General features: G+C 35.8%; 1 protein-coding gene across 3 annotated transcripts; it reads right to left on the bottom strand.

The window, feature by feature from the left end:
- Nucleotides 1-422: 422 nt before the first annotated feature.
- LOC135598952 (uncharacterized) lies at nucleotides 423-18762 on the bottom strand. Of its 3 annotated transcripts, none has more exons than XM_065093483.1 (13): nucleotides 18230-18762; nucleotides 17900-18146; nucleotides 17271-17312; nucleotides 16101-16172; nucleotides 12607-12742; nucleotides 12344-12501; nucleotides 11468-11552; nucleotides 9511-9659; nucleotides 7117-7278; nucleotides 4278-4427; nucleotides 2897-3157; nucleotides 1452-1700; nucleotides 423-830 (listed from the first exon to the last, which is right to left on the bottom strand). In XM_065093483.1, exons 1-13 carry the CDS (start codon nucleotides 18424-18426, stop codon nucleotides 579-581), a joined length of 2160 nt encoding a protein of 719 aa, XP_064949555.1. In that variant the 5' UTR covers nucleotides 18427-18762; the 3' UTR covers nucleotides 423-578. The 3 variants fall into 3 exon arrangements, with proteins under 3 accessions (XP_064949555.1, XP_064949556.1, XP_064949554.1); XM_065093484.1 differs by having other exon boundaries at nucleotides 433-833; nucleotides 12454-12509; nucleotides 18230-18569; XM_065093482.1 differs by having other exon boundaries at nucleotides 434-833; nucleotides 18230-18569.
- Nucleotides 18763-18902: the final 140 nt, after the last annotated feature.

Genomic DNA, 18902 nt, shown 5'->3' with positions numbered 1-18902 from the left:
CTTTAATCAAGCTACAAGAATGGACAATTCATTGGTTTGCAATGCCAAGATATAAGATACTGTTCGCTTGCCATGTCATGCTAAAGACCAATCCAACATATTACACCAATCCAGCCAATCATCTTTTTTCTTTCAGAAAAAGAAAATTTGCTACAGGAGGTAAAATAATTTTATATGGCATGACAATCATCTACTTGAAATCCAAAATTTTGTGAGAAAAGGTCCCTTTCTGTATGTGTACTAGCATCTAAATAACTATCTGCAGGTGAACTCAAGCAGATGGCAGTTATCTTCTAGAATCAAGCAGTACTTGCAAATTGGAACATTAAAAAATATCTTCTGGACAATAAATCAATGTTACCACTACACAGCAATAACAAAGAAATACCTCTTGCTTGCAGAGTAAAAGTTGACGGTCCTTCTCATATCAGTCAATGGCACAAGCCCCGTGTGCTTGGTGTTAACAAAAGTCATCAAGATATGATGGTGACTAGAGGTTTCTTCTAACACTTACTGACGTTGTTAGTGTGAGCCTTTTCTTCTGTGTTATTCACTAAAAATTGAATGATTAAAATAACTTATGTATCTTCTTGAAAATTATATCCCTTCTCCAACAAATGAAGAAGCCTAGATATACAAAGAAAGAATGTTTCTGGCATCTTGTTGCGAGAATAAACTGCCAGTGATAAAAATATATCAAGAAGAAATCTATGGGTATCAGACTTCAATAGTGTTCGAAGAAACATTGCAGTCCATACCTCCGGTGCAAAACTAATAGCTTGTTGTAACGACCGGAACCCATTGACCAATCTCATGACTAGAGCATCACTCTGCTATATTAAAGAAATGATATGTTAAAAAAACAGAATTTTTAGCACAAAGTAATAATGCAACTAATTGAATATAAAAGGCACCTAAAATCTTTCAAAGAATCTAAATGGTGCCCAAGTGTAAAATTAAACAGCATATATAACTGTAGGTGATTTCTCTGTATCTGACTCACAGGAAATCACTTTTTCCCTTTCACTTCAAAAAGAAAAACCTTCTGCTGCACGAAGTTAAAAATTTAATAAAATACTGAAATCATATTAATAGAGTTAATCCATGTTCCACATGAAGGAACCATATGTAATGTACATTTGCTAATTTACATGATTGGTTAATCAAGAAAGCAATCTACAAATAAAAAAACAGTCCATAAAAGCTTGCCAAATATGTGCAGGGGGAAGGGAGAGAGGCAAGGGAAAAAAACAAGACTGAAGACTCAGATCAGTACTCTAAGAATGGCCTTGTGATGCTGAGATCAAACATAGAGGTTACGAAGTCTAAAATTTATAATAGGTCTTCCATTTATGTCAAAAACTTATATCATGTTGTAGAAATGAAATAACTGCCTTTCTAGAAAATCTTATGATGTTAAACTTTATTGATGTTAGTATAAGGTAACTAACCTCCGTATCAAATCTTTCTTTTGCCTCTGGCTTGTTACATATACATGGCAAAGCTTCTTCTTCCAGAAAAGCATCAGCAGCTTTGACAATATCTTGAATGAGAAAAACACGAACCCTCCAACCTTTTTCTGACAAAATAAAACAAAACAAATCTTCTGTAGCAGCAACAACTGAACGCATGTCAAAAGTTTTCCATGTCAGAGGAGTTTCATTTGCTGACTCAGATGACTGTTCAGAGATAGCCGCTATCTGTAGACATCAGAAGCAGGTCATAGAACAAGTTATCTGAACTGAAAACTTCAAACAACAAAGACCAGTTGCAATTTTGGCAAAGGAGAACGATGACCAGAAAAATATAGAAACATAAAAACTCTGCTGTAACATCTAATGCAAACCATACAAGTTGAAGTTGCCAGAATTTCTATTAGAATATGTAACCAGATCAGTCTGCTAAACAGTAACAAGGATTATGAGTTAAATTTTAGCTTGATTCCTGTTGTGTGTATATCAGAGTGCTTTAAGGTTTTGGGGGGATTTTCAGATGATGGGTGTTCAAAGCATGGATTGATATTTTGGTCTATGCTGGAGGTGTAGACGAACTGTACGATATAGAGAAAGAAACAGTACTCGATTGAGGCATCTCAAGTGGGAGGCTAGATAGCCGGCTAGGATCAAAGAGATATTGAATTGAACAGCTGATCTCCTATGTTGCAGGCATGAACAGACCCAAAGGTGAGTTGGACTCAGTAGACCAAATAAAGGTTCATGAACTATTTTCTTGTGTAGTTTGGTCTGTAATTTGATCTGAACAAAATCCTGTGCTCTAGGTTCGCCAGACCTAACTATCATGCACCATGCTAGCCATTGGCTGACACCATTAAGGCATGCTCCAACATTTGAATCCTTGATTTCAAGTTTAGATCTCAAGAGTCTGAAAAATTGAAACTTCAAATCTCTCAGCCAGAGACCACTTTGATTCCAGAAGAGATTATCAGAAACACCTACTAGATCAGCATGTCCTTTTATCTGCACTCGTCATCATTTTTCTTTATACACTTGTGATTGACTAAGAAGAGTTCAATTTTTTGTGCAGGATAAGACAACTGTTCTTGTATGTAGAGGTTTCCAAAAGAAGCCAACAAGTATCTGTTTCTTGCAAATTAAGAAAACCATAGCCTTTTTGTATTTCTTCTTTCTTTTTCTCTCTTCTTCTTACTTGCGAAAGTGATTTATTCCAAACACTAATTGAACACTAATTGTACAACAGACTCACATTCATCACAGAAATTCAATAAATCAATTAGTCAAAAACAATTCAATTCCAGTCATAACATTTGATAAAAGCTGCACCAAAGGTTGATGGTACATAATCCAGTATGAAAGATTAGAATAATGCTTCTAATGATAAAACTAGCAGTAAAATAAAATACAAGTTTTTTTCTCACCAAACGTTCAAGCCGATTCCAGCGTATTGAACCATTGCTACGTATAATCAGTTCCCTTAGTATTTTCCTCATATCGGGATTCGGGTCTGCAAGAAGTCTCCCGATGACAAAAGGATACGCACTTTCTACAACTTTGAAATCAGGATCCAATGCTTTTGCAGTTCCTTCCAACGATCCCAATGCCCTTATAACCAATGCATAGTCAGGTGGTAGATAGAAGTTGAACTCATACATTACAGCATATAATTGATCCATTATCCCCTGCATCAAATTTAAAAAATGTTTCTTAAAAAATGCTTAACAGATTAGTCATTTTGTTGAGAAGATTGACAATGATGATGGGAAGATTACATGTGGACAGAGATCACTTTATGCCCACAAACCTGTGATGTCAGATGCTGACAACCAAGAATCATGGGGTTCAATCGGATGTTCAATGTTTTGTGTAATGTTTGGATGGCCTCATTAATCGGCAAACCATATGCTATACTCCGAAAGAAGCAGATTTCTGTCAGCAAAGTCAACTAGGAATATAGTGTAACTTCAATATTCACCAAAGCACCTCTAACATGATCTTTTTCTTCATTCTTAAAGCTCCACCAGGAAGTTACCAATGAGTCCTGTCCTGAATTCCCTTAAAATTTCTTATACCAAATATATTAATAATTTTAAGCCTTCAACAATTCTGTTTAATAAATGAATCATAGTGCCTAACAAGGATCTTAGCAGTTTCCACTTTCATGTACATTATGCACTAGTAATCTACAAACCTGTTGGTACCTTATCTTCTGTATTGTTGACTTGATAATATTGGAATCCCATGTACCCATCATCATACTGGTCTTAAAACCATCTCTCAAGAGAATAAGAACAGTCCTAACTTGGCTCCTTGGAAAATATCTTATTTTTGCTGCCCACTCCTTTAAATCAATGTTCAACTTTAGCAAATCTGAGTTGGCTTGACTATCTTCTAAGTATTGGTTTCTCTAATCAGTTTATGAAAAAAGAATTGTATACAGTCAAACATAACATGTTTAACTGACTATAATCTCAAAACAGTCCAACTAACCCCACTCATGGACTCTTTATTTTAGACCTCTTGCCTCACCAATACAATCTTCTATATCTGTAATTCATAAACCTAAACTGCCTTGAGTAAGAAAGTAGAATTCTGTTACTTTTTTATCAATCAAAAAAGAGGAGAAAAAAGACCTAAGCTGACATTGAACATAAAATTAAAACACCTAGATATTCAGTGAATACCCTTGGATAGTCTAACTGTTAATCCTCCTCTGAAAAGATTACCTTTCTTCGTTGCATCAAATAGATTTTTCGCAAATGACAAGATACATTATATAAGATGTCTAAATAATAAGCTAACCTGAAAATCATTTGATTGCCTGGAACCGTCACCGAAGGATGCATGTAATGCATCTGCAACCAACTGTATATCTGTTCCATCAGGAATGAATCCAAGCGAAAGGAAATCATTCGCTAAGCCTGACGAGTCACGATTAACATAGTGTACAAGCTGCAAGATTCCAACAATGACTGCTGAAATTACTTAGATATTAAAATACAGATCACAAATTGAATAAATGGTGCAGTGGACCACATGGTGATATAGCACGGAAACAAGTTACAAATAAAACTAAATGCAGAAAAAAAGTTCAAAATACCAAATCAAAAGTAGACCATGTAAGGCAACAAAATGAAGGGTAAATCTCCAAATCATTCAAAAATAAATATGAGATCGACGTAGTGCAAGGAGCTACAATCCAAGAATGCCAACTTAGCACTGAATTCATATCACAGTATAGTTTTCCCACTTAATACATTGTATTTCCAATCATATTAAGTTACCCATCCAATTAATTTGTTGGCTGTGGTAAGCTTATTGGACTTTTCTATGATATGTCAAGCAATAAAAAAGTACCTAATAAACCAATTTAAGGATCCATCAACTATTGTCTAAAAAGTTCCAATGTTTTTTCAGTACATGCAATATCTATTTTGTTTCTTTTTGTCCTTTTCCAGACAAATTAAAAAAACGATGACCAAGGCTAACTCAGTCTCAGTAGCCTGTACAGACTTACAAAGTACCAGCTTGGTCGGTTATCCAATAGTTACTCTCCAGTCTAATGCACCTCCTCAAACCTCCTACAATCCCTAACTCAAGGATCATCGTCTCGTGCCGACCAGCAGTGCTGGTTCTGGCCCAGGCCATTACATATTGATTTTCAGAAAAATGGCTGAAAATTTTAAAAACCCTTTTTAACCCATTTTTTTCCTAATTTAATGCAATTCCAATTCAATTTCAATAAGAATAAAGCGCAAAAGAGTCATAAATGGTTAGAAATTATAGGTTTTTTAGCCTAATTACCAATTTGGTCCTAAAATAAGATAATGAACCTAATTGAGCCTAGATTTAAGAGAGACACACTAATTACTCTTAACATTCTGTGATTAGGCTAATTACCCCAAACTGATCCTAAAAGTAAGATAATGGATCTAATTGAGCCTAGATTTAAGAGGGAGACATACTAATCACCCTTAACATGCACCCTTAACATGCTAGGCCTAATTAACCTCAAATTACCATCATGCATGTTGTGACGGTTGTGTCTAGACCGATACACACCGCTCATTTTGTATTGTATTTGATGGTACAGGCAATCCATGATTCATGAAGGGTATCCATGATGTTTGCAATTTTGCAAATGTTCCGGTGAATCTACGAGTGCATGGTCATGCACATGATTGTGCTTGTCTTGTCGAGCATGTAATATTTCTATCAGACATCACCTTGGAATTTGTGTAGTAATTCTTTAATGTCCTAGCATATATATCATGGAGAATTGTTGCAGCCTCAATGTCCACATTAACATGAAACAAACAACGACAACAACAAAGCCAGAAGTCTCAACTAATTAGGGTCGGCTACATGCATCTTTTCTGCCATTAAGATATGTAAAAATCCATATGCTTAGTTCAATTTAGAGTATTTAAATCTTTATATATAGTTTCTATTAAGATCTTTTTAGGTCTTCGTCTACTTCTCTTATCATTGACATTAATCATTTTCCTTCTTCTAACTACCGTATCAATAGTTCTCTTAAGTACATGTCCGCACCGTGTTAAACGATTCTATTTCATCTTATCCTCTATCAAAATGATACCTAATTGTTCATAAATAAAAATATTTTTTTTCCTATCTTTCCTATTAGCTCCACACATCCATCCATACCATTAACATCATGGACCAATTATAAGATTCCTCAAAAGCATCCCAATCTTAAGTTTTAGGGATGCTAAAACTTCATATTTCCCAATTTTGACGCACATTGCCTTACTATTATTTTAAATAATTCCATACAAATGTTGACTTGACATTACCCTAAATTTCCATCAACAACATGGATCAATGGCAAAACATCCAATATGCATCCTCTTGTCTCTCCTCCCATACTCCTAACACCTATGTAATAGGAACAGTATATTTTTACCATATACTGTAGAATCTTTTTGTGAAAATATTTTACTTGGCAGCTCATGAAAATATGAAACTGTTAAATGGGCAAAAGGCACAACCATTAGAAATAAATCAGAAAATGTACATACAAGTAAGAGCAAAAATTCAAGGTTTTACCATCAGATAGTAAGGAAAAGAAGAAAGGCCATTGAATGGAAATTTACATGGTCTTGAAAATCATGTACACTTTCACAGCCTCAATAAAATAGATTGATAATCAGAACATTAAAGTCACACTTAATATGTTGAAATTTTATTGACAACAGAATTAGCTCAGAACTAGGATTTACTGCAACCAAAATTGAGAAAAATTTTAGACTTGGTGAACTGAGCTCACTCAATGGATGTATAAGCTTTTAGATGTACAGATGCACAACCTAGACATTCAATTAAAATAATTATATTCCAAATCTAGGAAGATCTTGATATTAGTACCAGAAGCTGCAACTACAGGCATTAAGAGAAATAACATCTCACAAAAAATCGAGCCCAATATTCTGTTTCAACAGGTCATAACAGAAAGAATTTTCATGTGAGAAAGAATAAGTAGGCACTATGTTATGCAGGTTGAATATGGTGTAACCGAGAGGTTGATAGTTATCATGAACATACATTAAGAAATAATAGACACCAAACAATTACGAAAGCATGATCCAGTAAACTAAGGTACAAGGAGAATGGTGCTAACCATTCGAATAAGCCCGACACGATAATGCCAGGGTATATCACCCATCATACCAAAGTCAAAATATGCTAGAGATCCATCATCAGTAGCCACAAGATTTCCTGGATGTGGGTCAGCATGAAAGAAGCCTTCTTCAAGTAGTTGCCTTAAAGAACAATAAAGTCCCTGACAAATTTGAAGAATTTTATAGCTATATTCATAAGTATTTGCAGACGTCCATAATTTAATTGAAGAAACTTTACACACATTTAGTTAAACAAAATAATCCTTGAAAAAAGAATTATGCATCACTTATCATATAATTAATTCAGTAGATAGAATATTCTTAACAACCGAACCAATATCAATTACCTAAGACACTGGTGGAAACTTCATCTTGATTTGTTGTGTTCAATATTTAGCCTCACCTGTTGAATTTTGTGCTGGATGAGACATGTTTCCAAATAAGTTACATAATTTTTAATCAATGTAGTTCATTTTGAAATATTATTCATTTATGCTCCTTGAGAATCTGTATCTTTTGAAAATATAGATTTTGTTATAGCATGATTGACTTATTAGGAAAATTTTACAAATACCTCAACTGGTTAAACATGCTATCACAAAATCTATAAAAATCTGGCTCCAACCCAAACTGGTTTCAACGTCTCATCCCAGTAAAAATAGGAAGGAAAACAACTCATTGGAAATCTTCAAATTGGAGATATTCAAGATAATATATTTATAAAAGATGGACCAATGCATAAAACTCCGGCTAATGTGGGGTTTGAGAAGGCTGGCATATGCAATTTTATGCATGTAGACAAAGAGGTGATTTTCATGACAAATAAGCAATGATACCATAGTAGCAAGCTTGCCCTCTATGTTGTTAATTTATCACACGAAATATTATTGCTTATACGTTCCATAATGGCTATTACAATATTTATCAAGCTAAGTCAATCCACCCAAATATATAACCTGCACGGATCAACATGAACTGATGTAGGTTATTCATACTAACAATGATTGTATGTGGCATGGTATGTCCAATGGTAAAGATTTACATTTTGACAAATTCTAAATCAAAATCATCTTACAGAAGTTCTGTTATACCATGAGACAGATAAAAACAAATGAATGACGCTAACCAGGGATAATATTAAGGTACAAAGCAGCAAATGATATTTCAAACTAATATTAAAACAAAATCACCTAGAAGCCATATGAGCTGCAAAAGATATTTCTCATAGGAACAGTTAGGATTTCTGATTATGATTAATGGTGCAACACGGATAAATTTCACTTAATTATGATCAATTTTAGATTAAATCATTGTCTGGGTTCCAGGATTTCTCTTTTGCTGAAATAAAGTTAAATATTGTTTTCTAGTATCAGAGGGTTGTCAAAACTCAAAAATCCAATTAAAGTGCAACTATTTGTTTTTCTTAGGATATATGTGATCAATTGTGTTGTGAGAGACAGTTTAAAAGGGACTTCTTAGGAAATGGCACAAACGTGATTACTGCAACTAAAACTCTGATAAGCTATTTCCCACATCTCCAAGTGTTTTTTTTTCCAGAGAGCTTACCAAAATTAAATAAGAACTAATTTACTAGAAGTTTTAATTAATTAATCAAGATTATTTGCACAAATTTTTAAAAAATGGTTTAATTTTATGACTAGCAACCTGGTCGAACTAAGCGTTTTTTTCCATTTTTATGACTCGTAAAATGGTTTAATTTCACTAGAAGTTTTAATTAATTAATCCAACAGGCAACAATTCATGCCAGCTGCAGTAGCATGTGTTTTTTGCCATTTTTATGTATAGTTCTTTGCTTCTTTTTGGTTGGAAGCAAACATAAATTTTTAAAAAATGGTTTAATTTTATTACTAGAAATCTGGTCGAACTAAGTGGCATACTTATCAATTAGAGAATAAAAATATTGTTGTTAAATCAGCTGCACAGTTAAAGAACAATTAGCTGAGTAACTAAGCATCTGTCTTCCACTTAACTTTCTTCTCTGTCCCTTTCAAGCAATATTGCTTAACAGCTAAAATCTAGTGTTCTGCTGTGGTTACTCTTTAAATTATGATGTTTAATGTATATTAGAAGCAATTTATTTTTACCTCTAATAAATAATTTATCTTTTGCTTCAAATCACTAATAACCAATGTGTATTAAAAGTAACTTTGACTCTGATAAATAATTTACGTTTGCTTCCAACCAAAAAGAAGCAAAGAACTATACATAAAAATGGCAAAAACACATGCTACTGCAGCTGGCATGAATTGTTGGATAGAACCAAAAAAACTAAAGACTTCTCCATTCTACACTTCCATTTTTCTAATAAACAGATAACTAGGAGCAAACAAAAAAAATCCAAAACATAAATGAGAAATTGTCGGCATAAATACCTGATCGATTAATTGTTTTTTGTTCAAACTAGCTTCACTTATTCGACGGGCATCTGTTAGTTTGATACCATCAATCCATTCCATTGTAAGCACAGCTTTCCGTGTGAAATTCCAGTAGATCTTTGGAACCTTGACACAAGATCCTGATCCTGTTCTAAAATTACCATGATCACTTCTTGTAATTGAAATCTAGAAATGGTTATTACATTGGACATAAAGCAAGTACTTCTAAAGTTAAGCAACATAGTCTATTAACCATATGAGCCAAAGAACTTGTAGCATTAACCATTGTAATACAAAGAAACATTAGTCTATTGGACAAGGATTTAATGCTTTGAAATATTAAGGAACAACAAATAAGCAACAAATAGAACCCAGAAAAACGTCAAAACATTCCATAACACCTTAATAGTTTATCTTAACAACTTCTTGTAAAGAAGCCCTCATTCTTTGCGACCTTTGTCTTACAACAAGCCTCAATTCTCACTATAGGAAGCATGAAACACTTGGAGATGCAACTTAACCTTGCATGAAGTTGATCAAAGATTCTACCTCAATTTATTGTATACAATCTATATGTTATAACTCATGGATGTATTAACTCACTACCAAAAATCAATTTAAGACTACTACATGAGATCGTCTTCCACCATCTCAAGTTTAAAAGTATTGATTCAGCACTATACAATATCCCTTTCAATATAATAGTCCTTGGCATGATACCATAATGGAAGAAATAGATATCTTAATGAAGCAAAACATATCTAACTCATGATGGAACATGAGTGAACCCATTCATTGAATAATTTATAGAATAAAAAGACTCCATTATTCATCATCCATCACGATTCAAAATCTTCATTGGAAGAATCAGATTCAGCTACTAGTACCATGAGATTGCAATGTCTAATCAGCAAATTATACGAGAATTTTTTTTAAATAATGAATAAATCTGTAAGACCATAAATACAATATAATTGTAATGAGAATGATCCACATATTAGTCAGTGAAAGAGTAATGCCATTATGTTCAACACCCAGTAACTTCAGTGAGATAATGAGGCCCACTACATATTCATTAAAAAATGCTTATGACAAACAAAAGATTAAGTTCTTTTTTTTTTAACATAAGATGAAGTTATCTCAATTGATCCATTTTTTTACTTCTTGAACAAGGCAGATTGTTGTTTCTTAGTTCAAAGCATAAAGTAAAACGGTAAACATTAAGACATTCATGCACCATAACTCAAACTCATGTCAGCCCTAAGCTATTCCTCGATGCACATAGGGCATGGCTCAATACACATTCATGGCCCATCTCATAAGTTGCTTAGCTCTGATGGACTTGTCCAACTCTGAACAAATCAGCTAAATCTGCCCAAATTTAGTCAATCTGTTACCACCAAAGAGAAAGAAAAACAAAACAGCAGGCAATAGAAAGGATCATTTCCCTCCAAAGAGGAGGAACAAGAGAAAAAGTGACAGAGTAGCATTAGCGGACTGCAATGAGGATCTGTTGAAGCCAAAGAGAAAGAGTAAGAGAACCAGAAGAGTTTCTGCCACCAGTTGCCCTAGGTCATCCACAGTCAGAGAAAGGGAGTTGGAAGAGGAGGAGAGGAGGGGGGGGGGGAGAGGATAGGAGGATAAAGAGGTGAAAAACAGGGAGGAAAAAGGCACTGCACAGCAATTTCTATAAATAGAAAGGGAGGTCTGGAAATAATATTAATGCTTCTGTTGAATCATGAGTAGTCCCAGCATTAATATCCAATTACTTATTTAAGTAAATTTTGAAACTTTAAAATAAATTCTTAATATATTTAAATTTATTATTCTCATGTTTGTGTCTGTGTGACATTGACATCAAACAATGTATCACAAGATAGTTAAACAAAGAGTTGCAAAGAAATTGAGATACAGAAAAGGTTCAATGCGAATTCTGAGAACTTTGAGAACTTACTCGGGATAGATGCATAAAGAGAAGCAAATTTTTCAGCATGTTGTGCTTCCAGGATGTAATCAATTTCATCAAACATGTGCCTCACCTGTTTGTTGCCAAACTGTGTAAGCATGCTTCTTGGCTACCACTAAAAGGCAAAATTTATTTTACAGAAGATAGTGAAATAGCATACCCATCTAGGGAACAAATACAAGTAAATGAAAAAATAAGTGCTTTGACGATCTTCAATGTTTACCAAAGAAAAAAAAGAAACAAATGGACAATAGCTACAGTAGGTTTTCCTATGATCACTGTTACATATATGTAACATATTTATGCATTTGAAAGGATGAATAATATGTACAATTCCATCTAGGACTGTTCTCCTTATTAAAGTGTCAAAATTTTCCAGCTCTTGACTCATTTTTTTTACTGCCACATTATTTATATTTATAATGAAGATTGTTTTGTCTATAATACATCGTTATAAATTATAATCATCATTAATTGTAACCAATTGATACCATCACACGCAAGAGAAAGCCATGATGTGTCGTTGAAAGCAGAGATGGAGAGAAGAAGAAAGATGTCTAAACTCAGTGTAACAACCTGCACTAAGCTGGGTGTGTCACCACATTGTTGGCATTATCACTTTCTGCATTATAGTGGATAAAGTCTATTGGTCCATACAGAAACTATGTTATGAATTTGACTATATGCCCACCCATCCTTGCTATAGCAAAGAGAAGAACAATGTGCAATACAAAATATTAGCTGGAATAAAGTGATCCAATCTAAAAGAGAATATTAGAAAAAAGAGAGATTATAGAGACATCAGGACAATATTACTGGAGATGAACGCATAACAAAGTGGTAAACAAACAAGACAATGCGCACCAGCTCATTAACAGCTACCAACAGATCTTTGCGAGCTTTAGCAAATCGTTTCAGTTGCCCTCCAATCATATGAAACAATAGTGCATCAAGAGTCAGAAAGAGTCCCATACCAGGTCTCTGCACCTTGACAGCCACAAGCTCCCCAGAATGTAGATGAGCTGCGTGACTTAAAGTATCAAAAGAATGCATTTAACCTTGGAGAACATGAACCAACAAGATATAAAGGAAAAAAATGTGACAAAACACTGTTACAGACCACGAACCTTTATAAACTTGTCCTAGGGAGGCTGCTGCAATGGGTTCTGAGCTTATATCAGCAAAGATTTGACAAATTGGAAGACCCAACTGGGACTCGATAGACTTGATTGCAACACGAGTAGAAAACGGAGGTATTTGATCCTAAAGAAAAAGAAACTGATCAACAACAGAATGAGGAAAAAAAACAAGCAGTTTGCCAGAAAGCTAAGTATAACAACAAGAAGAAGAAGATAAAAGTTCTCAGCTCTTTGGAGTCAACTACATGGATTGTTTCCCGCTACTGAGTTCTATCAAAAATAATACCATTGGTCAAACTAAGGGCTCCTGATCTCACCATTTCATACCATGTTGAACCACATTTATAGGAGCCAAGGATTTAAATCACAGTCCAATACCAGTTTCGACAACAAGTCAAACTGGTTACAGCACCAATGTACCAAGTGGTATCGATCCTTGGGATACATATTCTGAAACCCAGATCAGAGCTGCTCATAATTGTTCACAAATGTATAAAATATCTTACTATACCTTTCCTAGTGATCTGACACATCCACCGTAAAAATCCCAAGCTCAATGTTTTTAGAATTAGTTCTAAAGTCTTGAACATTTATCATGCAAGGAAGAAAGACAACAATGTTTACCAGGTATCCTCAAAACTTTAGAAAGAATATTTTAGAAAGTTATGTAGAAAAGATGAAAGACATATTTAAAAAAGTCACCTGCGAATTGGGATCTATATACAAGATTCATAAATAATTTTCCTAGCCCACAACTGAAGGAGCATCAAGTTAAAGTTCTGGAGTAGTCATCTAGTTAAAGCAGACCAAAAATCGCCATAAAGATTGCAGTGTAATAAACAAAGCACAAAACCGCAGAACACTACCTAAAAGTACTGGATTTTTTTTTACGGCATTAATTATCTTGGATCACCTATTCCACACTCAAAAGAGACAGAAGAGAACACTTGACATTTCGAAGGCCCCACAGATGGAACAGTAAAAACGTCAGGATGCTGTGTCATTTCTTTGCTGAGACCAAAGAGGTGGAAATGATTCTCTGCCGGATGCTTGATGGCAAACACAAGCATGTGATAATGAAGTTTCGCTGGCATACTAAAGCAATCAGACTAGTGTTTTTAAAAGCACTAGACGCCAAGGTCTGAAAACGCCCGAGGCATGAGGCACTCCAGGATATTAAAATATAAAAAATATATATTACGATTGATAAATATGATCATAAAAATAAAAATGCCACATCAAATTGAAATCATATAGCCGGCTTGAAAAATATATTACAGGAAATGAAGATCAACAAGAGGGCTGCAGTAAAGCAGATATGGGGTTTTTAGCCGGCTTGAAATGACTGCATTACCCTTAAGAGGAGAAACGACAGTAGGTTTACCTAAACGGGTTGATTCCATGTCAACGTACATATAGTCATGTCCTAATTCGGCCATTCAAAATTGCCATATGACATTAGATCAAGAAAATCCAGATATTAGTGAGCCCCAACAACCAATAGAATTTGCACATTTATATTCTATTATCATACATATATATACTATTCATAATGATGTGATTCTTTGATCGCTACGCTAAGTTGACTCATAATTTGAGCTCAATCCCATATGATAGGGTGATTCCTGACCCAAATCTAGAAATAGGCAAGTCAATTGGCATCTTGACACAACGGAATTGGAACCAAGAGCACACTTATTGCGATTTAATACTTAGTGCGCTACTTATTGCATTTATATTCACGTCCGTCCATCATGCATTGCATCTTGGGCGTGAGAAAAGGTAGATCATGAAAGAGAAATGAGACAAGAGAGAGAGAGCAAAAGGGATCGGCTTCTATCATCCCGCAATTCCCTTTCCTTCAAAACCCTAGCTTTTCGTCTTCCAACGAAATCACGTCTTTTGCCCTCCCATCCACCACTAAGCACTGATCCATTCCATTGTATTTGCCTTTAGGTTAGTGCCCTCCTTCTCCCTGGGCCCCTTTCTCTTCCAATCTCTTATCCTTTCTCATCCAATGTCTTGTGTTATGCCACTTTCACTTGGACGCTTGCCTGGTGCCTGGGCTCAAGCAAATGCCTAGGTGACGCTTAAGTGAATCGCGTCGCCCAAAGGTCGTGCGAGGCGCTTGAGGTGTTGCCTCACCTCGCTCGAGCACCTAGGTGAGCACTCGAGCCCCTATTGACACCACTGAATCAACCAACAAAACTGCAAGTAACACACCATGGAAGTTTGTATGGATATGTATTTATCAGTTCAGGTTTGACAGAGCACAATAAGTGTTGCAAAGTCTACAGAAGGTGGATACAATTTGTACAAAGCACACGCCCAAAATCCATTGAACCCTCTGCATTATAGATTTTGGAGACTTCCATTTTGGATTCATCAATGATTAAATAAGCAAAACAGGAATGAAGAGAACATGGATTGGCGGATTGCAAGGTCGAGATGTGTGCCACTTTGTTTAATGCAAATCTGTGATCGTGGCAAAGTGATACAAGTGCCAGTATAGCATGAAAAGATTCATTTGCATTGACATAAGGAATACAAGGAAATTATGACATACAGAATGAACAGCAGAATATGGCCAGGTTGAAAAGGCAACAAGCCCAGTTCAATCAGATAACATTTCGATTTAACTGCATCTCATTAAATATAAAGTATAACTTATTTGCATATTAAATTTTAAAAAATATCTTTCATGATCAAATTGTCATACTAAACTGCTCTATAGGTACAAACACTTGGTAACAATAGGATAAGGCATAGGATCATCTAAAATGATCAATGTCAAATTCATTCATATTTCATAGCAAAATCAACTTGATAAAATTGCACATTGAACATTCTTTTGGTAGATTTTGTACTAACACTCTTAATTGTGAAGTATTTCTTTCTTTTTTCCATTTTTTAATGCAAACATTGAGCTAGTAAGCAAAGAGAATTAGTCATTTTATGTTGAAATTACAGTAAATTAGCCAATCGACTGCTGTGGTTATATGGAAGGAAGTCGGACAACTTTGGCACAAACCTAGGGAAGTCAAAAAGATCAATTATAAGTATGATTCAATAAAGAGGTGGAGCTTGGGCACAAAGTTTGCTTGATCAAACTTTGGCACAGAGGCCCAATTCTGACACAAAGTTCAAAGGGTGGACTGTGGAACTTTGTTGTTAAAAACCAATGAGAATCAACAATCACACAGAATGAATGAATGAATGAAGAAAAAATGAACTAAAAAAGATCAATTATAAGTATGAAACAGTAACTATTGGCAGATTAAGTTTCTTCTCAATGAAAAACACAGTAAATTGTAGAGCAAGAACATGCAGGAACATCTTCTATGGATGTGGATACAATCTAAATGATCTCAGCATAAGTAAATTAAAACAAAAGGAAAATTGAAATAGAATTTATCAAAAAATGGACAAAGAGTTCAAATGTTTGGATTTCCTACAACCTAATTAACTTGGATTCTAGATACCTGTAATTTAGAGAGCTCTTGACAATAAGCACTGGGTAAAATATCAGGCCTTGTGCTAAGCGCTTGTCCAAGCTGCAAAAAATAATAATGATAATAATAATATCTAATTAGATCCATCGTATATAAAAAATCTGCTTGTTTAGATATCATGAATCATTCAAAAACATCTGAAAGAAACATAAAGGTGCTATTCAAATATTTATCACAAGCCATTCTCAAACATACCATATAAATAGATCCCAAACATGAATCTAGTTGGATGGATTCAGAAGCCACAAGCAAGAGAAGATATTTGTCCAAGATTCAGGTGCCCTTTACCTTCAAGAATTTCTTCTTGCATCAGATATGAGCATGTATTTTGACTAGGCTACATTACCAGGAGCTTTGTGGTGGATAATAATGAGCCCTCCTATGGTCAGTTGGCAATAAGCTGGGACCAAAAGCTTAACTACTTTAGCATGCTAGTACACCACCCTATAATGTTTATAGACAGGTCCAGAGGAATAAATAAAAAATAATTAGCCATTACACGCCTGGCAGGCATGTTCATATATGAGCTTGAGAATAACTTCTAAGTAGAATATGAGATGCTTCCAGCAAAGGCACTCATCATTCCATTTGCTCTCATCAAAACCTACCACATAAATTTAGGGGAAGCTCAAATGGATAACACAAGATTTTATCGCTACTCATGTATTATAATAGCTTTTTTACTTTACCTTTTTAATTTTACATAGAAACAACATGATACATGTGCAAATCATGATTATCATATTTGGTTCAGAGTCCATTTCTTCCTACAAACTTACAAAACTACTCAGAACTGCCAACAGAAAATAAATGAGAAATCCAACCACCAGCAAAAAATGTATTCTTCATCCCACAATAACAATCCAGGTTCTTGGAACATCCCCATGAGCTTCTATAAGAACATGTATATGTATAAAATTAATTTTAAAAAAAACAGATTTTCACTTACTCCAGGCATGCATGAGATATCATTGACTAAGATTCTTCTTCACAAGAACAAAAAGAAGAATCCTTTCCCAAGAAATTGATACAAAGCAGGGGGTACTTGAGATTGTAAATGTCAGCATACTTCAAAAGAAACGAGCAACGCAGAGAGAAGATTATGTGATTGCAAATATCTAAACTGATTTTTTTTATTACCTTGATATAGAAGGGACCCAACCGAATAAGAGTCTTCCGAAACTGGAATAGACAAAAAAGTCTAATTAAAAAAATTATCCAAAAAAAACTAGAAGAATATCTGAAGCTGGAAAGACACAAATATCAAACAATCAATCTAGTATCATAAACATTCAATCCCTGCAGCAAGCATATGGTTCCTCATTGCCAGCATTGCGGTCTTTAGCCAGAAGGTTAAAGATGCGTTTGGCTGTTTTTTCAGAATAAAGCTTCATGTCCATACAAACTAAAAGGAACTTATTTGTCTTGCAAAAAGATTAAGATCATTGAACCTGCACTTAGGTCCAAATCATAATCCCCTTCATAAGGTGCCCTCTTTCAATACTCGCATTGAAACTACAAAGAAAACTTTTACCATTTCTCAAGCACACCTACTGCACATGTGCGCAATTGCATTCCCTCTTCATTCGTTTTGTATCTAAGTGATTGCTACATCCTCAAAGAAACCTCAAGAAACAAGAATGAACCAGTATTCACAGACCAAATGGAGGTCCACGAACCCAACAGAAATAACTAGACAAGCTCAACCGCAAAACGTGACAGTCTATTTAATCAATACAAATCAAGGGCTTGGAGGAAGAGTGGTATACCTTGGCAGCTCGCTTATGTATGTCGCGGACAAAGAAATGCCATACGGTCAGTTTCGCCAGGTAGAAGGATATGATGGCCGCTCGGTACAACGCCAAGAACGGACCAAAACGATGGTAAGCAAACCATGTTTTCGACCCATGGGCTCCGAGGATGTGCCCGAACTCGGTCTCCAGCGACTCCTTCCGCAGCTTCGCATACTCCGCAGACGGCCTCTCGCCATGGACACTCGTATAGCCAGTCGACAACCTACAACACCGCGACAAATTTAAGCACAGAAAATCCAGGTAATCCAAGAACAGAAGGAATGCCAGAAAAGAACGAGCACTCACTGCCGAATTAGAGCGAAATGGAATGGCACGACCCAGTGTGGGCTTCTGATCCGGATGCCAGCTGCGGGTCTCATCAGCAAGCACTCCTCTACCTGTCGAGGAGGAATCAAGAAATCGCCCAACGGGGCGATACACGGAGAGGAGAGTAGACCCCGGCGGCGCTGATGGAAGAGCAGTCCGCGGAAAGCATTCCTCATGGGCGAAACCTCGTTTCTTGAACCCGACTCGATCTCATCAGCCGATCAATGCGGCATATTCGACACAGACGACAAAGATCAAGCGAGGGAGGAAGTCCGCCATGGGCGAATCCTCGTTTCTTGAACCTGACTCGACCGCATCAGCCGATCAAGAACGGGTTCAACGTACAAAAGACGCACATGGTGAGAAGGGAAAAGGGCGAAGGGATGCGTTCCTTAGGAGAGATCAAAAAGAAAGACAGTGAGGGAGAAGGCGGCGAGTAGAGTTGGGCAGCAGCCGGGGGGGACGGCGGGAGCTTGCCACAAGAAGGCACCACGTAGCGTGAGGGAGGCAGGGCGGGGCTCGCTTACTTTTTCTTTCCACTGGTTTTTCCCCAAAACCTGGCTCATCGTGACGTGCGCGGGCCTCAAAAGATAAGATTGCCACGATCGATGCAACTTGGGTTGGATTGGGTTGACTTGGCTCGGCTTGCGTT

This window comes from Musa acuminata, chromosome BXJ2-1, assembly GCF_036884655.1.
Source record: "Musa acuminata AAA Group cultivar baxijiao chromosome BXJ2-1, Cavendish_Baxijiao_AAA, whole genome shotgun sequence".
In the NCBI taxonomy this organism is placed as follows: Eukaryota; Viridiplantae; Streptophyta; class Magnoliopsida; order Zingiberales; family Musaceae; genus Musa; species Musa acuminata.
The sequence above is the reverse complement of the archived record's forward strand: the minus strand, read 5'-3'. Positions and strand labels throughout refer to the sequence as shown.

Bases quoted from the DNA above. Each gene is read 5' to 3' on its own strand.
- LOC135598952 (XM_065093482.1), bottom strand. From the start codon at position 18,426: ATGAGGAATGCTTTCCGCGGACTGCTCTTCCATCAGCGCCGCCGGGGT. The intron at 11,553-12,343 runs GTGCGCATTGTC...GGCAACAAACAG, and splicing joins TGGTAGCTGTTAATGAGCTG to GTGAGGCACATGTTTGATGA. The intron at 7,279-9,510 runs GTATTTATGCCG...CAAATTTGTCAG, and splicing joins AAAAACAATTAATCGATCAG to GGACTTTATTGTTCTTTAAG.